Source organism: Coloeus monedula (assembly GCF_965178545.1).
Source record: "Coloeus monedula genome assembly, chromosome: 1".
NCBI lineage: Eukaryota > Metazoa > Chordata > Aves > Passeriformes > Corvidae > Coloeus > Coloeus monedula.
Window position 1 is genome coordinate 108,977,508 of NC_138781.1, and position 22,322 is coordinate 108,999,829.

Here is a 22,322-nt window from a genome sequence, read left to right on the forward strand (position 1 = left end):
TATTTCATATTTTAATCATTTTCGTCATTTGTAAATTGTGTAATATGTCATGAATCTCTCCACCTTGCTACTGATCATGCATGTTCCACCTCCTTTTTGTTTTTGCCCTTCTGTGGTTTCCTTGGGATAGGCGCTGGCTCAGGCAATTAAAGAAGCCAAAGAGCAGCACCCTGACATGTCAGTGACCAAAGTAGTGGTACATAAAGAGACAGAAATCACACCAGAAGATGGGGAGGATTGACCACAGGTAAGAGGACCAGATGATTTTCACAGGCATTTACTGGGCTGGCATGTTGCAGATGTTGTTTTCCTACCATATTTCACCTTTAACTCTTCACTTTCTCTCACTGGCATTTTCAAGTTGCTGGTTATCAGTTCCGATATTTGAAAGTAAACTGTATTTGGCTCTAGACATCTGTCTTCGTTAAACAGTGCCAGCTGGAGAAAGATAAACTGCTCATTTGCTTTCCTTGGCTCTCTGAAAAGTCCTCATTGTCCATGCTTTGTTATAGTCTGATTTTCTACTTCTGAAGTCATAAAAAATCTGTTGTCTGCGTTTGTGTCATTTAAGAACAAAAATAATTTGTTCTTAAAGGTGTGCATTTTGGCTTAAAAATGTCAAGGGAAAAACCTACAGCTGCTTTTTAAATGTCCTGTGCAGATATGTTACAAGTTCTGCTTTAATTCCCAACTTGTAAAGGTATGGTCCAACCTGCTTTTAAACGCAGTGAATTAGTTTGTCGGTATTTGGGTGTCTTGGCTTTCCTGTATTCAAAAGAACATTTTATGTTTTAAAGCAGCATTGTTTATCAGGATGAGATGATAATGCAGCTTTTCTTGCGTCAAGCTTTTTCTCAGTTAAGGCATGCTCTCCACTAGTGGCTGGCTTAACAGACGTCTTAATATTTCTATATTTATTCTGTGTGCAGAAACATGTCATGCATACTAACCTGCTATGCAAAAGTTCTTAATGCCAGCACCATTGCACAAATTGCTTTGAATGCTGTATTCAGAAGGGGAAGAAAAAGCTGCTTGTCGGATTTGTTGAATCGATAGCAGCATTTTATTCTTAAAACAATATGTATTCCCTAGCACTTGGTGTAAGTAACAGAGTATAATGCACAGCACCTTTTGAAGCTCTTTTGCTCTCCTGCTTTTGGATATACAGACCCTAAAGAAAACTGAATTTCAGTGTCAGTTATTTATTTGGAAGATGGAACCAGTCACTAAGGAGTGAGTAGCTGTGATTCCTGTGGTATTCTGCTAATTGTTTCAGAGACAGCTCAATGTGCCTTGCTTAAAAGTCTGTTGATGTCACTAATTTGTTCCGTTGGCGTCAGTGGACTTTGGATTTGGTCCAAGTTGCTTATACTGGGATGATGCCATTTTCAAATAGCTTTTCTTATATGAACAAAGTGACAAAAACTCTTTTGCAAGAGAGTAGTTGCTTTGAATAATTAACTCAGTTCTCTTTTCTGCAGGAATAACCTATAATGCATATGAATCCAGACATGCATACGAGTAGGAATACGAGAGCCTATACGGAGTCTCAGTTCCAACCTGACTGACTTGTATCTGTCTATGGAAAATTTCACTACAGAAGAATTGATCTTGACCGTTAATAAAGAAACTGGCAGAGATACCTTCCCATAGAAAGCAATCTGAATCAGCAGCAGTTAAACAATATTGCATGAAGCAACAATAAAATTACAGAAAAGCAGCATTTTTAATTTTCTTAAAATGTCTAAGTTTTCAGCTTTACCTGCACGTTCATAAACAATATAAACAGTGATCTCATGTAACACATAAACAGTTCATGCCTTTCACAGTTTCTGAAAGTATAAACAAATTAAAATTTGTTAGGTGGCCAGCCTTTTGTTTACGGATATTGTAAATGAAGATTACCCCCAAAATGCTAGAAGCTGTATAGGTACTGTGTATAATGTTTTACCACACATTAGATGTGCCAATAACACAGTTTATTCAGTAAACAACTTGAATCTTATATTTGTTTCATCTGGTTTTATTACTGCCCGATAAACGATGATGAATCTTTACTCTTATCAAAACATTTAAATGCTTACAAAGTGTGCTTTGTATACCTGACTGAATACCTTATGAGGTAGTAATGATTTTAGTATATTAACTTTAATGATTTTTGTCAGCATTGTTCAGAGTCAGCTTCCAGTCACCCTTCACAGATCCTAACCTTGTAAATTATATGTAGTTATTTTGAAGGAAAAGAAAAAATCTGTATTTTACTTAGTTTGCAGCTTTAGAAAATTATTAATCTGAAATAACCGTGATGGTTTTCTATTGATTTCCCTTTTGTTCTCAGAGGAAAACAAAAAAAAATCTGTTTTGAGAATCTGGTCAGCATTTACTATCTAGTTCTGAGTCAAGCCTTAACCTGTACAGAACGTCCACTGAAAACTCGTTAGTGTCCAGCTCTAACACCCACGGAAGGGATAGCGTCCATTACACTGTCAGCTGCATCACAACACATGGTGAATGTATGTTTCTGCATAGTGAAATAAAAGTGGTAAATGCATCCAAAATTGTATTGTTCTGTGTCTAAAAGCACCTAGTGGTTTTTAATATTCAAAACATCAAAATGTTATGTTTGTAAGACGCCACAGGTTTTACTTATGTGCACAGTAGATGTGTTTTGTCTTCAGCGGCTGACACTGCACTGTGCAGACAGTGGGAGTTAGCAGAGAATCCAAAGGGATGATGATGTTCACCTTTGGGCATATGGTGTTTGCAAAGGAAAAGGACTGTTTGGTTCCTTCTGTTTTCTCTGGTTGTGTAACATTTCACCGAAGCTGAATGAAGAATTTTGTCGTTGCTTAGAAAGTAAAGGCCAGTAGCACTTGATCCAGATCCACTCTCTTTTTGTATTTTTGCTCTGAAACATGGATAAAATGCTCTTTAAAACAGTTCCTTTTCTTTTTTTTTTTTTTTTTTTTCTCCTTTGCCACATCTCACTGACACTCCCCTGGTAGTTTAAGAAAAATTTGTAACAATTAGTTCACCCTTCAATCTGTGTTTCCTTGCAGGATTGAAAGACAATGGGTACAAGCAGACTTTTCAGGACATAAAGGGCCAAATTTGCCCTTCGTTGTTTACACGGGGCTCCCTCCCACTGAAGTGAATGGATTTGACTTCAGTGGAGAGCAGGATTTGACCCAGTGACTTGTTAATAAATGTTTATTTTCATAATTTAGAAAGAAAAATAGTATATATAGAGAGAATAACCTGTAGATAATAATTAAAAGTAATATCCCAAGGCTTTTAAAGCTTTGCCCTTAGTCTCCAAAACGTCTTCCTTCCACCAGCCATTCTTCATGCCTTTAAATCCAGAGTGCTAACAATGTAACCCCTCCCCGCACCGCCCTCATTGTTACCTCTCGCCTAATGACCGACGCAAAGCTGACGGTCTGTTGTGATCTTTGATGGCCCTCTCCTCCACCTGCTAGTCCAAGACCATCTCTGTTCTCATCCCCCTGAGTGACAGTGGGCTCAGCTCTCTGGTGCTGCTGGTGCCCAGCGGCAGCCGGGAGTGGAGGAGGTGCTCACCCTGTCTTGGCCGATGGCACACCAGGTCCTCGCTACTGCATCAGGAGTTTAAAAACAGACTCCGAAGCCATATTGATCCTCCCTCAGGTGCCCCTCATGTTGTCAGCTAAGAAACAGCATTGTATTACCTCAGAGAGACATGAGGCGATCGCACAGCCTTCTCTCCAGAGTTAGCATTATATTTTAGCATGGCTTGAGGAGATTGTACTCTGGTGATCCTGCACAGTATGTACGCTGTCTAAAGATACTGTATTGTAAGAAGTTAGTCTCCTTGGAAAGGACACTCACCACTAAGATACAGCCTAAGCGCATATAACCTATGAGGAGATGAGAGTGGACAGGCAAGGACATCTCAGTGCCGCTGTTGGTAGTAGACCCTTGTTCGGGGAACGGTTCCTGGAAGTGATAGCTTTGGTTTTTGTTAGAAACTGTTTCTTGGGTTGTCTGCCTAATGCTGTGCCACATGAAATAAAGAGCACCTGCCTGTTTCTACCAACCATCTTTTGTCTCTGTCTCTTCTCATTTATTGTTGGTCTTTGTCTGGATTCTTGACATAAACCAGCCCAGAAAACAAACCATTAGGTAGTGTATTACTTGTGGGCAGCACTGCCAACACAGACACCAGCATGGAGAAAGCCTTACTTGCTACAGCTGCAATCCCAGCTTCAATCCTGAGAGAACTGCCTGCTCTGCACCACTGTGGGAAGGGCTTTGCACACCAGGCAAGAATGGGCATAGGAAGTGATCACACCAATCGTGACCATTACACATACAGAAAGAGTGAATACATCATGCTGACATTTTTTAAGACTGTTTGGAATCCCTTAACATTTATCTCCCCTTAAGTTTTTTAAGGCTGTCTCATCACAAATGGCAAGTAATGCTGTTTCTGTGCTCAAGCAATTATAAAAAAAATTAATGAGCTGCTAAATCCATATACTAGATCAAAGCAAGGGTTTAAGAGCTTAGCCTTATTTCTTCCCAGAGCAGATTTAGGCAGCTGGTAAGATGATGTGCTTCATCTGTACAACAAATTGTATCTGCTAATATGATAGTTCCTCATAAATAGTTCTTTATGGCATATAAATTGGACATTGAGTCCAGGCTTCAGTTTGGCAATCACACTGACGAGTCTTGCTGCAGGTTTCTTGCCTTACACCAAAATAATTCTGTCAGTTAAGATCAGAAAGCCCATTTACAAGCTTCACCTTTACATCCTCCCTCTTCACAGATAATAAGGATGAGATAAAGAAATGCACTCCCCTTTTTTATATTGGAACAATAATGGTTGAGATTCTGCAGAACTAGGAATCAAATCATTATTTTTAATAATGTTTCCTAGTTATTAAAAGTTTGTGACATGCCTGAGGCAATGCTGAGATCTCCTGCAGTCCTATATAGATCCCAAGTGGTGGTTTGAGGTACTACGGATGGACTATGTGTGGACAAGTGGATGGCTATGAGAAACACTAACTCCATTGTTTATGTTATTTTTAAAGAAATAAAATTAAGCACTTTTTTTAAATCTATAGATTCCAAAGGCTGTGTCAGTCCTACACTGCAAATAGTGGGTTGCTGTGTCTTTTGTCACTAATTTTATGCAACATCAGCAAAGAGTCTGTCCGTGGTTGCTCCAATCCCTCAGAGCAACACAAAATACCAGCCTTCCTAATAAAAACTCGGTCATACTTAAAAAGACTTATTACTTATGCATCTTTTATTTCCATCTCGAGGATTTACATATCAATAAACAGTGGGGCATATTGTTGTTAGTTTTTATATAAAAATATTTTCCACAAGTTCCTCTATTCAGTAACTGTAACCAGACTATTCCATTACCTTGGACTACTGTTAGCCCCTGTTCAAACTGTACATTACTCTGGTTTATGCCATTTGTTTCTAACTCCACCCTTTTTTCTGACTCCTGTTCAACATCAGTCCTGCTCCTCAGCTAGAACTAATGCTTCCTGTAAAGACTCCTGGAGCAGAATTTCAAAAATCCTTGTTTAAAGGGAAACATATATGAATCCTTGTTTAATGGGAAACAAATATGCTCAAATTACACGAAAAAGTCAGTCAACTTTCTCCCATCATCTCATGTTCCCAAATTCAGCTATAACCTCCATAAATCAGTGACTTCACCCTTGCAGCTGAAATGACCATCACTCACTGTAAGTAGTATTAATGGCCTGTCTTTGAGCATGACTACAGTGACATAAAGGGGAAAAGAAAAATGAGAGTTCTGACACTAGAAATTGTTTTCATTTTTAAATACACTAGATTTCTGTCTCTACAGTCTACCAACTCTACTTTCTTCAGTACAAAACTTAAATTAAGGACCTTTTTTTCTTGGGTGGGGTGCGTTTTTTTTTGTCCAGAGTTTACTAGTGTAGCGGGTTGAGTTCGAAACCAGGCAGAAACACCAATTAAATGTAGTGGTTTTGGTTCAAAATATTCATCACTTACTTATTTTCCTTCTGTGAGATAAGAATTAGGAGAAAAGCAAAGCAGGCACAAACCTTAAACAGTTGCAGTACAATGAAAGAGTTTTATTACTAATAGAATTAAAAGTAAAGAGACAATAACAAAACAAAATTAAAGCAAATCCCCCCCCCCCCCCCCCCCCCAGCACTTCCCTCCTTTTACCTAGCTCACACAAGGGATAACAAAACATGGGATGTTAGTCAGTGTTCCAGTTCTTGAAAAGTCTCTCTCTTATGCTTAAGGGAAAAAAGGGTTTTTCCTTCAGTTGCACGTGGTTCCCAAACTGCCACCAACAGCAGATCCGCCCGGAAACAAACAATCTGCTGTGTGTAGAACATCTCTCCCATGAAAAATCTCACAGTTCCTTCACACTGCAAAACATGGGCCATCACATGGGGTTATTCATCTTTTTAAGGATAAGTTCTTTTGGCCTGCACACAAAAGCTTTTTTCTTCGCCACAAGTCTCTAGCAGCTTCTTACTACTATATAGCCTGGTATAGGCATTCTTCACAATCTTCACAGGCACACGAAGATACTCCATCCCCCCATGTTCTTCAAATGGATTAAAGAGACAAACAGTTTGTGGTATTACAGTTTCTTACCACGGCATGCAAGAAGGTTTCTTTTAAGCTGCGCGCCAGAATCGCGGCACCGCCCTCTTTTCTCCCGTCGCCATTTCCAGCTCCATCCCATGTGACTCACTTCTCTTTCTCTCTGACTGACACCGCCATGCTGAAGGGTGTTCTTGTTCGGGCTTTACGGTGGGGAAAGCCTCGCTCCCTTTGTGCTGCTGGCTGCGTGGTGTCTTCTTCAGTTCAGCACGAAGTGTGCTGGCTGCAGACAGGAGGCTCTGCCGGCTCCCGTTGACTCCGCCGGCTCCGCATGGAGAGGAGAGGGACCCGCCGGTCCCCAGAAGCCGCGCTGGATGGGTTTAGCTGTGAGCAGTCCATGGCTGGTTTGAGCTGTGAGCAGTCCATGGCTGGTTTGAGCTGCCTGTGGCTCTGAGGCAGTCCCCCCCAGCCACCCAGGGTCCGTGCCGCAGCGTTGGGAAAGGGGGAAAGGGGCAGTGGCCCCGGCCCGGCCTGGCAGGTCCGGGAGGCTCGGAGCCCCCCCCACCTCCCAGCAAGTGAGCTCCGACCAAAAAAGGGGAAGTCCCGCCTTTCTGTGCAGTTTAAATATGTAAATTGTGAGAAGCGTAATTGGTCTTAAAGATTGTCCATCAACTCAGGGTCAACCCAATACAACTAGGAATTTCTTTTTTATTTTTTAGAAGTATCTTTGCTGTCTGCTGTGGTGAGGTGTACCATGACTCTTGGCTTCTGTGCACAATCAAAGCTTGGGCAATGTCAACTAATAGGAACTGCAAAAAAGCAGATCCCAGAACATGAGCAGCTTTTGAGCTGCCTGAATTACTACCCAGAGGGTGTGTTTCCACACAAGCCTTGCCTTACAGTGCACGTGTAAAGTACTGGGCATGTGTTATTCGGTGGATAATCGTGGGTGGCTGTAGTGTAAAAGACACAAGATTAGAAGAAGCACATTAAAGGGCTCAGGGAAGGGTGTATCACAAATTGTACAACAATGCAAAGAAAAAAAAAAGCAATATATCTGAGTATACAAAGCAAATAATTAAGAACTTTCAAAGCCTTTTCCAGTAGGAACAGACCAGCTAATATGATATTTCCTTAAATCAAGAGTGTTACTAGCCCAGATGTCCTTTCTCAGTGGATTTAGAAGGCTGTTTCTTAGACATGTTGGTTTTCTGGCCAAACAGTTGATAGATTTGGCATATGAAGGCTTCTAAAGGCATTTATATTCCTGAAGTCCAATGTCCAATCAATACACATCTTAGATGTGAATCATGTTGTACAGTCACAGAGGTGGTGACAGTTTAACCACTCATCTTTAGACCTCCTAAATCCTAAGTTACCAGACTAACACACACATTTCCAAAGAACATTATTTGTTCTAAAAGTATTTTGATGAAATCATCCTTGAATATACATTAAACAATGGATTTTTATTTTGGTTTGTTTCTTTCCATTCAAAATGCCATGTGGTGATTGACATGCAACAAGATTTTTTTTCCTGCAATCAGATGAGATGTCAGTACAGGTACTTTTTGTAGTATCATTCTATAAAAGGGAACACCATGAAAATACTGCAGTATGTGGCCCGATATCACAGAAATAAAGGACTGTCTTGAATACCTGTGTGATGTGCTTCTTGTGATGAGGAGACTTCTGCAGACTTGGGGAAAACAGTCTGTAATAGTTAGTTATCCCACCACTTCCCAGTTATTTTAAATTCTTTTTGTCCCTTCTGGCTTGCTTTCGTATTTTCCAACTTAACCCATCTGTGTTTGATCTGTCAGGCTTCTCTCTGCATCTTCTCCCCTTCCAACTTTTCTCCCAGCTTTTGGGCAGACTGCATCTGCTGTTTCTCTTTCTATTCATTTTGCTGTTACATCTTATCATACCTATCAACCTTCTTTAAAGTCTTGCTAATTTTCTGTCCTGCAGTCTTCCCCACTCATCCATAACCACTTCAGCTTCCACAATGATGGTACCTCCAACCCTTAAGTGCGTATTTCTTTGCTTTCATATCTCTCTACAAATTTCAGCCTTGGTTCATTTTTCTCTTCACTGGTGTCTTTCCCATGAGTGATTTTATCAAGCAGTACTCTCTTTGATATTTTTTCATAGCCACTTTGTCCCTCTTCAGCCTTCATCTGATCTCTTTCAGCATTTGCCCATTTTCTCTCGCATTGACACTTGGACCTTTCATGTTTTCTGGTCCATTAGCTTTGATGAGTTGTCATCTGCTTTCAGACCTTTGAAACCCCATCCCTACTTTCTCTGCTCCTCTTTCTGACCCATCACTGAAAAGCATGCATGATGGAAATGCTGTAGATAGTTTGCCTTCAGAACAATAAATATTCTTTCCTCTAACAATATTAAACTACTCTCTACTATTTAAATAAATACCCCCAGGCAGATAATCTATCTGCTGCCTGTTGCTTCTACTTCTTTCTGCATGGGGTCCTGCCCATACCTTCCAAGGAGAGCATAAATAAGATGCAGAATTAAAAAGCAGAATGACTATTACCAGCCTCTCTACTTCCTCTTTGTTCTCAACTTGCCCTTTTCACAGACGAAGAGGTATTTTTTCTACTTCAACTCCTGACACCCTAAACACATCTTCACAATTGCATCCCAAGGGATCTTTCTTTTCACAATAGCTTCATTTCCTAAATTTTTAGTTCCTCTCATGGTAAAAATGTCTCTTCTGGTCCCCATCATGTCTCAATTTCACATCTAGGATCATGTTGCCGGCGTTATCTAGAGCTGCTCTGTCCCACTCTGGAGGCCAGCCTGTTTTCCCCCACAAGAGATAGCACAGCAGCTCTTCTCCAGGCTCAGTCTCAGGACCAGTACTTTTTTGTTATCCTCAATAGCTTGCCCTCTCTGTAGACACATACCCCACTTTTCTATGTCAACCCTGTCCTCCTCTCTGTCCTCACTTAAGTCCTTCTGACTCTCTATCCCCTCTTTTAGTAAAGGCCCTACTTCTTTCACTCCACTTTTCTGTGGAAATCTTTGGAGCTCATGCTGTGCATCCAATATTCCTTTCCACTACCTTGCTGTGATCCTCCCCAGGAATGTAGATTCAGCCAGCTCATATTTCTGTCCAACTTATTGAAAGTAATGTTAGCATTGCTTCAAGCAATTTGTGTGTATTTACAGCTGCAGCACTGTTTAGTAGAAACAGCTCTGTCATTTGTGTTACCACATTAGGACTTCTGTGTGAAGGCAAAATGGAGACACTCCCAGGAAATGTGATATTTGTTAGTGCATGAGAATAAAGAGGTAACATCATTGCTGTGTTGACACCTAAACTGTTCTGGAATAAACAGCCAGTTTTATTTCCACTGATAAAAATACCCATGACCAAATGGGCATCTTCACTGTGGCCCAACATTTTAGTCTCTGAACTGGAGCTGGTTTCCACCTGATCTGCTCAGAGCAAGGGCTGAGGAATGGGACTGTCTCCTCCCATTCTAGTACACATGACCCTTACATAAACCTTAGGAATACAGTGAAATGTTCTGATCCATGTGAGGCAGGCTGCTGTGACAAAGGCTGAGCAAGTCAGGCATCAGCTCACTGATTACGCACGTTGGCGCATTTGTACTGAAATGGTGCATTGACAATATTTATTCACTCATGCTACTAAGCTCTCCTTCAGTGCATTTAATGCTGCAGGAGGACGATGACATAGCAGAAGAGAGGCAGGCAAAGCACAGGCTCTGCCATAGCCTTGTGGGTGACAGAAACCTTGGCTGGCACCCTGCATTTTCCATCTGTGTTGTCAAGTACATCAATCACCCCAGCAATTAAAGCTAATGGATGTTGCGACAACAGTAGGTCCAGTTGGCTCCCTACCCAAATTTTATCATTATATGTCCTTGTTTTTCCAGAAATATATGTACAATGTGGGAAGCTGATTCCAGTTTCTCCAGTGAAGTATGTTAATCTCTTATTGACAATTAACCCTGTAGTGTCAAGAAAGACACCTGGTGCTGTGGCAGGCCAAACCCCATTGCTCTAGTGATTTGGAACAAGTTTTTCTTTTTTTTGTCAAAGGAAAACTAATTTGGCCAAAACTAAAAATCTGCCTTTCACAGTGATGTGAAAAGATCCAACCAACAGCCTTAACAAAATTCCACCAAAAGCATCAGTATTATTGATGTGTTACGGTGGCAAAATCAATTCCGTCACTATGTATGATGGAACTTATTTTTGAGCCTTGGGAAGATGATGTGACTGAAAGACAAGGTAGTTGATAATAGTTCAGGATCAAGAAAGCTGCATCTTATGCCTAAGCCTCAGCAAAAAAATCTTTGCTGTCATATCAAACTCTGTGCTTTGTCTGCAGCACTCATTTTGTACTTTAAGGCAAAAACAACGGTGGCAGAGGGGAAGAAAAATCTTGCGGCTTCTCATAAGACAACTACCATGTGGAAAAAAGAAAACCTCCTGGTATGTGTAAGTAAAATAAGGGAGTATTATTGCAGCATATGGTGATACAGAACAACCAATAGCTATGTGGGTTTTGTGAAAATCTTGGGGTTTTTTTATTCAGGAAAATGAGGTAGGGCAGAGAGTGCTAATGCAGGACTTCTGTAGAGGGAACACAGCCTATTTGTCTAAGCAACGCTTGCTAAAAAAATAAATCAGACAAAACGTGCCGCAGGTGTAACAAGAAGTTCAGATATGCAAGGCAACATATCTCTTCTGTTAGCACGTATCCTGTAAAATGTACTCTTAGTGTTCATTGCTGTCATAAATTACTAGCATTGCTGTCTCCAAAAATAGTGTTAAAATAGGAGTAAAAAATAGTGATGGACTAATATCCATCCACCTTCTGAAACAGGCATGTTTCACCTTTACATGCTGTTATTTTAAGATCTTGATGAACAGAGATAAGAATAGAAAAGTCCATCCCCATAATATTGCTAACTTCCACAGCATGTCTTCAGTGTATATAATACTAAACCATATCTCTAATCATGGCTTTAGATACCAACAGCTGTCTTGTTATTTGATGGTAATTTTAATGCACACCAGGGAGAAACTAGGGATAAAAGTCAATATCCAATGCCTGCACAGCTCCAGTTGCTGGTGAAGATACTGCTGATGGCTCATTCATGAGCAAAAATTTCAAGGGATTTCATTATGCAGTAATATTTGCATTTGTATTTTCCCCTTTATAAACAGGCATGAAACTAAAAATTGTGTGAACAAGCTTGAAGTATTTCAACACTAAACCAGTAATATCTCTGTACCTACATGAAATTATGCAAAGCAGCTATTGCTTAGATTCCCAAGTGATCTGATTTCAGCTGTACATAATTTGATAATGATGTTCACCTTAAATTATCTGCTTGGTCAAAGAAGACTTGCATGCTCAGCTACTCTGGCAAATAGATTTGTTATTAGTCAATTGGTAAAGCTTTTGTTGAAGTTGATACACGCTGTGTTGGCACCAGCAATTAAAACTCACCCACCTCTGGCATTTTTTTGCTGCTGGAGAGAGAAATAATGATATTTTGAGACAACAATAATATCTAAGACCTGCTAATATAGATGTCTCTGCATCCATTTCTCTCCCAGAGGAAGAAAAAATAAACAAAGGCAGCAGAATTTCTCTCTTGATTCTCTTGGGAGTATACTGATGGATAGAAGTGATAACCCCATGCAGGCTTTGCTTCTGACAGGGCAAGCCTTTGTCCTCAGATGTGGTACTTGAGAGCATTGAATCTGATGGTGTCTTTTGGACCTGATGTTGTCTCTTCCAGCTGGTTTTCAGCAGTCTCCTCACCAGCCTTTCCTGCCCAGCTACACTTTAACTAATGTAGAACTGCAATGGGAAGAAACCTGCCTCTCCTGGTTCTGCTTCTGCTTTCTGTATCCCTCCCAGGTGTTCTGCAGTGTTTCTCACTGTTATGCACTATGGGCCCCTTGGTTCTCATCACCCACCATCATCCTTCTAAAAAAGCTTTCAGCTTCATCTAGGTTATTTCTCTCTGGGATGAAATCACAGCCACACTTCATGTTGAGCTTTACTCTCATCTTCCTGGTAAAGGAAGACAGTGACACAAGTCACAAGACCCAAAGAGCTGATCTTTCCTGTCTTTTGGATTCGACCTACAAATACAATATCCCTACTGCCTTGATGACAGAAATTTTCACAGGTATCCATATCCATGCAAGGTGGCAGGGAAACTTCCCTCTTGCCTACTTGCTTGTCAGCCAATCCCTGTGGCCTGCTCAGAGCCTGCTATGATGGCAGTCAGGGCTAGGATCTCTCCACATTATAAACACCCATGTATTGGGTCCCAGTCCTTTTTGTGGATATGACTGAGCATTAATACTTCTGTTAGCAGAATAGAAGTGCATAAAATAGCTGCCTGAAGAGAAGTTGAAAGCTATAAAATGTAACGTCCTCCTCTACAATTTTCTACTTTTATTTTTATCAAATGATAGGTTCAATATGTCTATACCCATTTATCAACAACTATTCCTTACAAATTCCTTACAATTTCCTAGTTCTCTATACCCTGCTGCTATGGCTGATGAGCAGAAGTTTGCAAATGCAGTTTGTGTTAGTATTATTGCCATCAGAAAACAATTGTCAGTCTGTATTCAATATATCCCATTGCAAATATTAAGGTATAATTAATCTCATGGCTGATGAAGAATAAGTTGAATATTTCCTTCAATATCCTTAATAGGAACTTCTTTATGGAGCTCAGTCATTTGGTGTGCAGAAACAGACACCCCTCTCAAATTCCCGTGAAGGTGACTTCAACACTGAGAAACATGTGCCCAGCTCCAGCACAGCAAAGGTGAAAAGAAGGTCAATGTCTTTCCTCAGACAGTTTTTATTTTTGCTTCACTGGGAAAGATGCCCATCCACTTCACAAAAGCGATCTGCTGTCGTTCAGAGATAGATTCCTCCACATGTACATTTTGTATGTTATGCTGGTCATCAGCATGGCTTGTCAAGATCTTGCTTTTGCAGATGATAGGACAACCTAAACATTAACAGCAATTCCTTGACTTCTTCTTGCTCTTTACGTTTGAAATAAAATTATCAGGTAGTTCTCAGACCAGCCTTAGCAAATGACAGGAAAACCTATCATTTTGATTTGATATTATTTTCTGTATCATTGTTCCAATACAAGTACAAATGAATTAGGCATGGCAGTGGGAAGGTACAGCTTCAAACATATGAGAGGATATCTCACTTGAGATGCTGTCTCTCCCAAGACATGGAAATGTGTAATGTGGGTATTAAAGAATTTATATTCCTTTCTAGAGCACGTATTCCTTTCTACGGTGCCAGACAGGGAAAGAGTTGTGACAGACCTAGAAGGAAATAAAGCATCTGCCTGTATCAGACAGGTAAACTAAATATTTGTCTCTAAAAAGAGATTTAATGTGGAAAAGAAGGTCTGTACACCCCGAGGTCTAGGAGTTGAAATAACCCAAACAGATGGGTTTGAAGGATGTAACCCTAAAAGAAAGCTATAGCAAACAACAGATGTATAGCAGATTTACCAGGTTGTACTAAAAGCAGGAGAAGTAATTTGGAACTGAAAATTTGCTATTTGTTTGCACTCTGAGAACCAAACTTGTGAACAGTACTTGTTAGATATGTTACTTTTGTTATTAGAAGAGTTGGAGTCTGACTTGAAGCCAGATGAGAAAACAGAAAGGAATCCTGCTGGGGCAAGTTTTGTTCGGGTGGCAAACAGAATTCTGCAAGGTCTTCCCATTTCTAGATACAACCTTTTGAGGTTTTAATGAACTTTATACAGAATGTATACCTTCCACTGTTAGCAGGAGCTGCAACTATCTCTTGAAGCCCGCTTGCTCTTTAAAACCTTATATCTCCAAATGTTTCAGGAAACTGTTTGCATAGTATTTCTTTGAAGTGTGATCTTGCCTCAGAATTTTACTTCAGAAGACCAATGTCCCTTTAAATAGGATTTTTCCACCCAATATCTGGCAGTAACCCAAAGCAAATCACTAGAAATATAATATCAGAGCAGCCTCATAATTACAGCAATGAAAACCAAGGCTTATGAACACCACAGATCTTTGCGGGCCTGAACTGGTGAGGTTTATTTCACCATGTGAAGGTAATTCATGAGGCAAAAATGCTTTAACTTTGTTAATATTTTTTTCTTCCCTGTGAAACTGTAAATACACAATCTAGAAGCTCCTGACCACACCTCTATGTTTAAGCCAGTGTATTGAATACAAATGGTATATCTGGCATGATGTTTGCTGACTTATTTCACGCTGGCACACTGCAAAAAGAGAGGAAGGAATAACAATTAATCTCATCATCAGTATAGTATATGGTTTGTTTTACTATACTTCTTGAACACCCAGTCATGGTTCAGGACTTCATTTTGCAAGATACACATGCAGAACAAGAATGTGGATTCTTCCACCAAACAGCTTACAGGCAATGCAAGAGAGGTCTGGGTGAAGACACCTAGGTGAATAGAAAGGGATGTGAGGGATAAAGGATCCCATCGCACATCGCTTGTCTACTATGAAGAGTTTTGAAAGGGGAAGTTTTAGGCAGGACAACAGAAATACTTTATTTGTGTTTATAGAGAATTTCCAGAAAAAACCCAATATAGTCCCACAATGACTGAGAGAAAACCTAAGGTAAACTAAGAGAAATTATGATGCAGATTTTGATGGCTGGACTAGTGACAGGACATGATTGTGGGGGCCAATGTGGCAAGAAACTGAACTGTACCAAGGTGGATTGGAGACAGAGGTCACAGAGAGTTTTATTCAGGGAAGACACAAACTCGATAATCATCATTGTGGGGCATTTTTACATAAGCTTATAAGGATGAGGAAATGGGCAGTTATAGTCAGCCATCAACGAGGTCACTGATATCTGAGCATGAGGGGCCTTGAGAAGAGGAGAAAGATATTCAATAGAGAGCAGTAAGTCAAAATTAAGGACAGTGTTCTAAAGGGTCCACATACCAGGTATCCAGGAGATAATAAGAGAAGGGTCAGGTGAGATCAAGTGCTGTGAAAGTCAGAGAGGGTGAGAGTATTTGAAAATAAGAAGACTGCAAAGTAAAAGCTGTCGCATCCTCTCTCTGGTCTTTCTGAACTAGTGATCTTATGAGAGGGAAAAGGCACCCAAGTTTTACTTGAGTTACTGCTTACGTGAAACTCCTGTGAGCAACATATTGTATGTTCAGGAAAAGAAAATTAATTAGCTGAGCTAATTCATAACCATGAATTAATTCATGGTTAAATTGCTCCTGCAAAACAAGCAAGCACAAAAGTTTTTAAAAGTGTGCTAGAGGACTGCAACAGAATATTGCTGAATCAAAGCAGCCTGCAATGCCTAAGGCTGTTATGACATATTTAGCCTCTGTATTGATAATACATAATCCTGTGGATCTTTAACTGTCACAGCAAAACATGCAAACATATATAGTACTGTTAGCACTTAGTGTAGTAGGCTAATAGACAACATACCGATCCAAAGCTCTAACAGATGCTCTGACTTGTGTGGTGCATGAAATACTTAAATATTTTGATCATTAGCAGCCTCTTCTTGGGTATCACACACAGTCTTGGGCACCACGATATGGAAAAGACATAAAGCTGTCAGGGAGCATCCAAAGGAGGGGCATGAAACCGTTGAAGGATCTGGAGGAGAAGCCTTATGAGGAGCAGCTGAAGTCATTTGGTTTGGCCAGTCTGGAGAAGAGGAGACTGACAGGAGACCTCAGTCTACAACATCTCACAAGGGGAAGTAGAGGCACAGCTTCTTCTCTGAGAGGGTGTTTGATCACTGGAATAGCTCAGGGAAGTGGTCAAAGCACCAAGCCTGACAGAGTTCAAGAAGCATTTGGACAATGCTCTCAGGCACATGGTGTGATTTTTGGGGTGTCCTGTGCAGGGCCAGGTGTTGGACTCAATGATGTCTGTGTGTCCCTTTCAAGTCAAGATATTCTGCGATTCTAATATTCTGTGATTAATTTACCAAGCTGTATGGTCTTAATCTAATAAATTTACTTTTTCTTTTCTTTTTAATATACAGCCACACCTGACCTTTTCAAGCTAGAGGGCTAACAAAGGCTATCTCAGGTTATTGTGAAACAAGATGTCAATTATATTAGCAGATGAGAAACCCTGAGAATTGTATAGCACTTATATTTGGTGCTTAAAACAAACAAAATATTCCCACTATTTTTCTCTAAATTTGGCTTTGGACAGTTACAACACAGCTAAGTGCAGATTATATGTGGTACAATATCTCCTGAGAAGCATTGGCCATCCCAAGTGCCAAAGGCACCACATGGATTAAAAGTGAAATGATGGTTTCTGGAATCTTTTGTGGATGTCATATACCTAAATAGAGGGGCTTCTGCTGCTGAAGTGAATGACATCTACAGAACCTATGTCAACATAAGAGGTGAAGTTTACAGCTGCTGTCATTTCACTCTCACTCCTGCTGTGTTTCAGTCTGTCTGAAAGACATTTCTGAAATCGGGGCTTGTACTGTTAAGGTACCAATTGTATGGCCTAAGAAACTTCAAGCACATGCTGGGATTGGTCTCACAGGTACTGAGGGGAGAAATTTGCAGAATGGTGTCGTGATTTAAGGCAGAAGAAACAGCTACATTTTCTCATATGGGTGTATTTGAAGCAAGAGTTATTCTAGCACTTTGATTTGCTTAAATGTGTATGGAAAGCTACTTGTTGTCATTTTAACAGCTGTGAAAGCATGGTATTGCATACACCTAAGGCTGACAAAAAGAACTTGGCTTTACTTCTATTAATAACAATATACCTTATTAACACAAGTGAAAGTCTGGAAAATGCTGCAGTTAAAAAGTATCTCTAGCTTAAAATGTGCACAAATAACCCCAATTATCATTTCAGTGAGTGGCACCATGATGGACAGCACTGACCAGCATGTGGAAAATTATGTTTTGACTATGATAAGCTCAGAGAATGAGAATCAATATGCAATAGCAGTGTACCACACACCTGCTTTATTTGCACATATGTCCCCCCAACAGGTAGGAACATCCACAATGGCTAATTGCATTTGATTTAAGGAGTGATGGTAATTGGGATGGAAAAGTCTATGAATGGACAGAATCTATTTTAAAGCACTCCCTAGGCTTTCCATTGACTTCACCTGCACAGCACCCACTATTAAAGGGTGATCCAGACTGGCAATATTACTTTCTGTTAATTGGCCTACTTGGCAAAGAGTAGGCAGAGCCATTACATTAATACGAGGAAAATTGTTCTCCTCTATCCTCTCCATCCCTTCCTCGTTCGGTTTATGTTACACACAGATACTGGGACCAAGAAGGGGCTGTAAGAGTTGCTCCTGAACTGTACACATCTATTATGGTATCTATGCAAGGTTTTTGAGAAATTGCTGTATCTTCATTGGTATCAAAGTTGGGTGATTGGTGACTTAGTTGTGAAATTCCTCCAGGGTTTTTCAAGAAGTTATTTTAGCATGTGTTTCTCTTCCACATTTATGAGACCACCTGGCTGCTTTCATGTCAAAATAAAACATGAAGGGAGACTGCAAAAGATAGAAAGCAGAAAGCAATGCTTAAACCATCCACCTTGAATTCTATTAATAAATTCAGATTGAATGGTAAATGCAGATTAGTTAAGTTGACAATGCATAAAATAATCAGAGTGTAATTTTTCAAATTCTGCTGCAAATGTACTCGAAGTGATTAATGTAGCTCTACCTTATTTTAAAGTCATAGCACATTTCAAGCCAAAAGGCTTCTTGTACATCACAGGCTGTAGCTGTATCATTCACAGCTTTGGCTGAGATGTCAGTGGGCATTTAAGTCCAAAGTATGCATGAGGTAAAGCCGAATGAGTAATGTTTGGGATGAGCATAAGGCATGATTGTTATTAATCTCTTCATACTGAGACTGAGCAATGTTCACTTGCTCCAAGTAATTTGGCAGTCACAGCTGCTGTGGAAATATTTATATGTGCTCTGTGAGAAAGACTCTAGCAGTCCGTATTTATAAAACATAAATTGTTCAAACCAGGCAAATGCAACTTCTACTTATTTCCATGGGACTAATAATTCACACAAGCCTGTAATTTATTGCAAGCTATGTCTCCTGTATTTCCTGCAACTTGTACAGTACTGAAGCACAGCCCCTGCTGTGGCTGCAAAGTCCATGTGCTGTTGAATTCATGTATCAGTTTGAAAAACACACACACACATACTGGGCACTCAAGCAGATGAACAATTCTTGATCAAACAAGCCGGTACAAATAGCCCATTTTGGCAGAAATTTTGACAATCCTGTGGCTGAACAATGAACGCTGTTCTCAGACCAGATCCAACTGTACATCATTGCACTAGGAGCAATGGCACACCACAGCCAGTTATCACTCCAGCATGCAGCAGCTACATCCCATGGATTTTTTCTGATTTTCCAACCCCTTTTATATAAACTCTTCAGACTGGAAAATCCATAGGTTTCCTGCCTCAGCCAGAAGGACTTATCAGTGCCATAACTTCTTGCTGCAGCAGATGAACTGCAAATTAAATTGTTTGCCATACCTGTTGCACAATACTTTTTTATGCAGTAGTCATTACACTTCTTATTTTGTTAACTGTGTTTACCTGTGTTCCCAAGGACATACATTATCCCTGGGGATCCTGTACATTAGTTGAATGCATCTAAGCCATTATCTCAAAAGTCAAAGGCAGATTATTTTGCCATAGGTTAAGCATTACAAGCTACAGTGTATTGGGTTATTTTCACGCTTCTGCAATGGTAGCAAAGCCAACATACAGCTATTAGGGTGCCCTGAAACACCACTGAAGAGTGCTGTGTTTAAAGTCAATATAGAAACACAGGCAGATCTGAGCTTCAGAGAGCCATATCACTATGTTTTTTGACACTAGACTTCACAGGAAACGAGCTGGAAATAAAAGGAATTGGTGGAGTATGCTGTGGTAATACCAGACTTTTAAAGAAAACAAAACAAAGCCAATGGCCACAACAAAAAAAAACCCAAACCACACCAGAAAACAACCAACCAAACACAACGACAACAACAAATCTCCAAACCCTAGTCTCTTTGCTTGGAATATTCTATTCTGGCAATTCCTTATCTCAATTGACACAAAGGATGCAGTCCTATAAAGGCAAAATGAATAAGTCTCCACAAAGAGGGGAGAACTTAAACTATTGTATATGTCATTGCTTGTGGGCACCTGTTGTATCTGTTGCTATGGTCCACACTGACAGTGGAGGAAAGTGTTTTGTTGGCCACTAAATACTATTTGCTCATAGCTGCATATGTTTTTTTTGCAGTCCAGCAAATACTGAGGGCTCATCCAAGCCTCTGGAAGATGCTGAGTAGCCAAGGAACAATAGAAGGAGGACAAAAGGAAGAGCTGCTTAAGTTATGTTAAGTTAGTATTTCCTGCACATCATTGCTTTGATATACTTATCTTTAGATCTCTTAGCAATTTAAAAACTGTGGCAAGGCAACTTGTTGAAGATTGCACAACAGAAGATGCATCGATCATAGTTGAAATCTTATCATCCTTAACAGATACCCCTTTTCCTTCTGGATATGTTTTTGACTTCAAAGTCAGAACCTTTAATTTGTATATATTCAGGAGATTATTTAAAGGGAAATGGCTGGTACATACAAAGTGACTGGAAACTATTGTCCCTTAGCTGTCCTACCTACAGTTTTCATTTCATTTGACACTCATTTCTGATCTTATGTAAAGCTTTTTCAGTTGTTTCTGAGATGATGAAAATCATTCTTATCTTCAGCTTATATACTTGCATATCAGTAAAGGTTTCTCTGTAGCCACCAAATCCTATAACCAACAGTTAACGTCTCTTCATGCTGAAGAATCGTGAGGTCCAAAAATAATAAGAGGATATTTTTTCTTTTGGGCAAACAATTAGCCACGTGATATAAAGATGAAGCTTACACTAAAAAGGAACAACATGGAAGGAGATCCAGACTAGCTGACAGGGGATTGCTTTTGTTTTAAACAGTACAACTAGTAGGATTTGGTATAATCATTGTCTTTATTCCACATTGTTCACACTGTGTAGCACATGATGATACAAGTAGCCTCAATGCATTAAATAGAAGTAATAAATTAAACACTGCTTTTGCAAAATGCAGTCCTAAGAAAGCAGACAAGGCAGTAATAATACTTATACTGATTCTAATGCAGGATTTTCATTTTTCCAAACTCTCATTAAACAAAATGGAGAGCCGGGGTTTTTTTCATCTCCCAAGAAATGAGACTGATGATTTACAGTAATAGCTTTGGATTTATCAGAATAAAACTCCACTACATCTGAAGAGACCTGGGATGTGTTCAGTGCTATCTTTAATACAGCTTGACAGTGTCTCCCATGGAAATCAATGGGAGCCATTCTAGGTACTTTAGTGGATATTGGATGTGATCTCTGAACACCATGGCATTTGAAAACAGCCTGAAAAATAGAGGAACACACTAAAAAAACAACCAAACAAAAAAAAAAATGCAGGCTTACATTTTTCTTTCATACTCTAACATCAAACTTTTTAATGTTCTTGAGACTCCTATGAGACAAAGGCAGGCAACATGATAAATTAAAACTCCCTTTCCCCTCTCCCCTAAAAATGCACTTCTACTACTACTTTAATTTGGTAAATTTATGTCCTAGATTCTTTGTAAAGTACAGACCCTTAGAGAAGGATATTTTTCAATGGGTTTAAAAGACTATTTCATAGCTTTATGCATTTTTCCCAATCCAAATTTTATATTTTTTTCCGTATATGAAGTGATGTGTTCAAAACTCAATGTTAGTCAGTAAGCCAGTTTTATCTATGCATTGCATTATAAATTATGGGTTCACATCTACTTCCCTAATGAGGGGCAATATTCCTACTGACTGTGAGGAGAATGAGCTCAAGCAAATTGCTGGGCAGCAATTTTTCCCAGATTCATTCCTTTTCCTAACAGGCTTGTGGTAGTCTCAACATGTTTGTATGCATCTCAGGTAACACACATAAATACCAGAAAGAAAATCGTCCTTGCAAAAATCCATTGTATTCTGCAACTGGGCAGTGACCAATGTCCTGTATCTGCATTTATGAACAGAATATTGGTTCTTAATATGCAGGATCATGCCCTCTCCATAACTGGCTGCCTTTCAGAATAGGCATTTTGGTGGCCTAATGGGGTATCCTCTCTCCTTGAAGACCATGTACTTTCATTAACTTGACATTGATTCAAAGTGCTTTTTATTCTGCCAGCTCTTTATACAATTATTTGTTCATTGCACCCCTCGCTAAGGGCTGACCCACATAAAACAGGTAGGAAAAGAATAGCCTGATTTCTAGAAATTTAGGATTAGAGCTTTGGTAATCTGAGCGACTGAGCAGTTAAGACTGCATCCTAATGTAAATTCACAGAGGATCATAGTGAAGATTACTAAAGTAACCTAAATTCTTCCTTCTTTATCCTTGGAGTGCTTAACTTCAAAGCATTACTTTTCTTTTAATGCAGGCGTATGGCTGTTGCAGTATTTCACAGACTGGCAAGCCAAAAAGAACTGCTATAGCCTAATTTGACCTCCTATATAAAACAGGACACAATGTGACTTGCTGCT

General features: G+C 39.8%; 1 protein-coding gene across 1 annotated transcript in view; it reads left to right on the forward strand.

The window, feature by feature from the left end:
* The window catches only part of EPB41L3 (erythrocyte membrane protein band 4.1 like 3), a gene marked incomplete at its 3' end in the record, with an annotated part of 56,899 nt that extends 56,658 nt beyond the window's left edge, over positions 1 to 241 (forward strand). The window contains exon 24 of the mRNA XM_082281248.1: positions 131 to 241. Within this exon, the coding sequence (XP_082137374.1) occupies positions 131 to 241 (111 nt within the window). The remainder of the gene's footprint in view (positions 1 to 130) is intronic.
* Between the last annotated feature and the right edge of the window lie 22,081 nt (positions 242 to 22,322).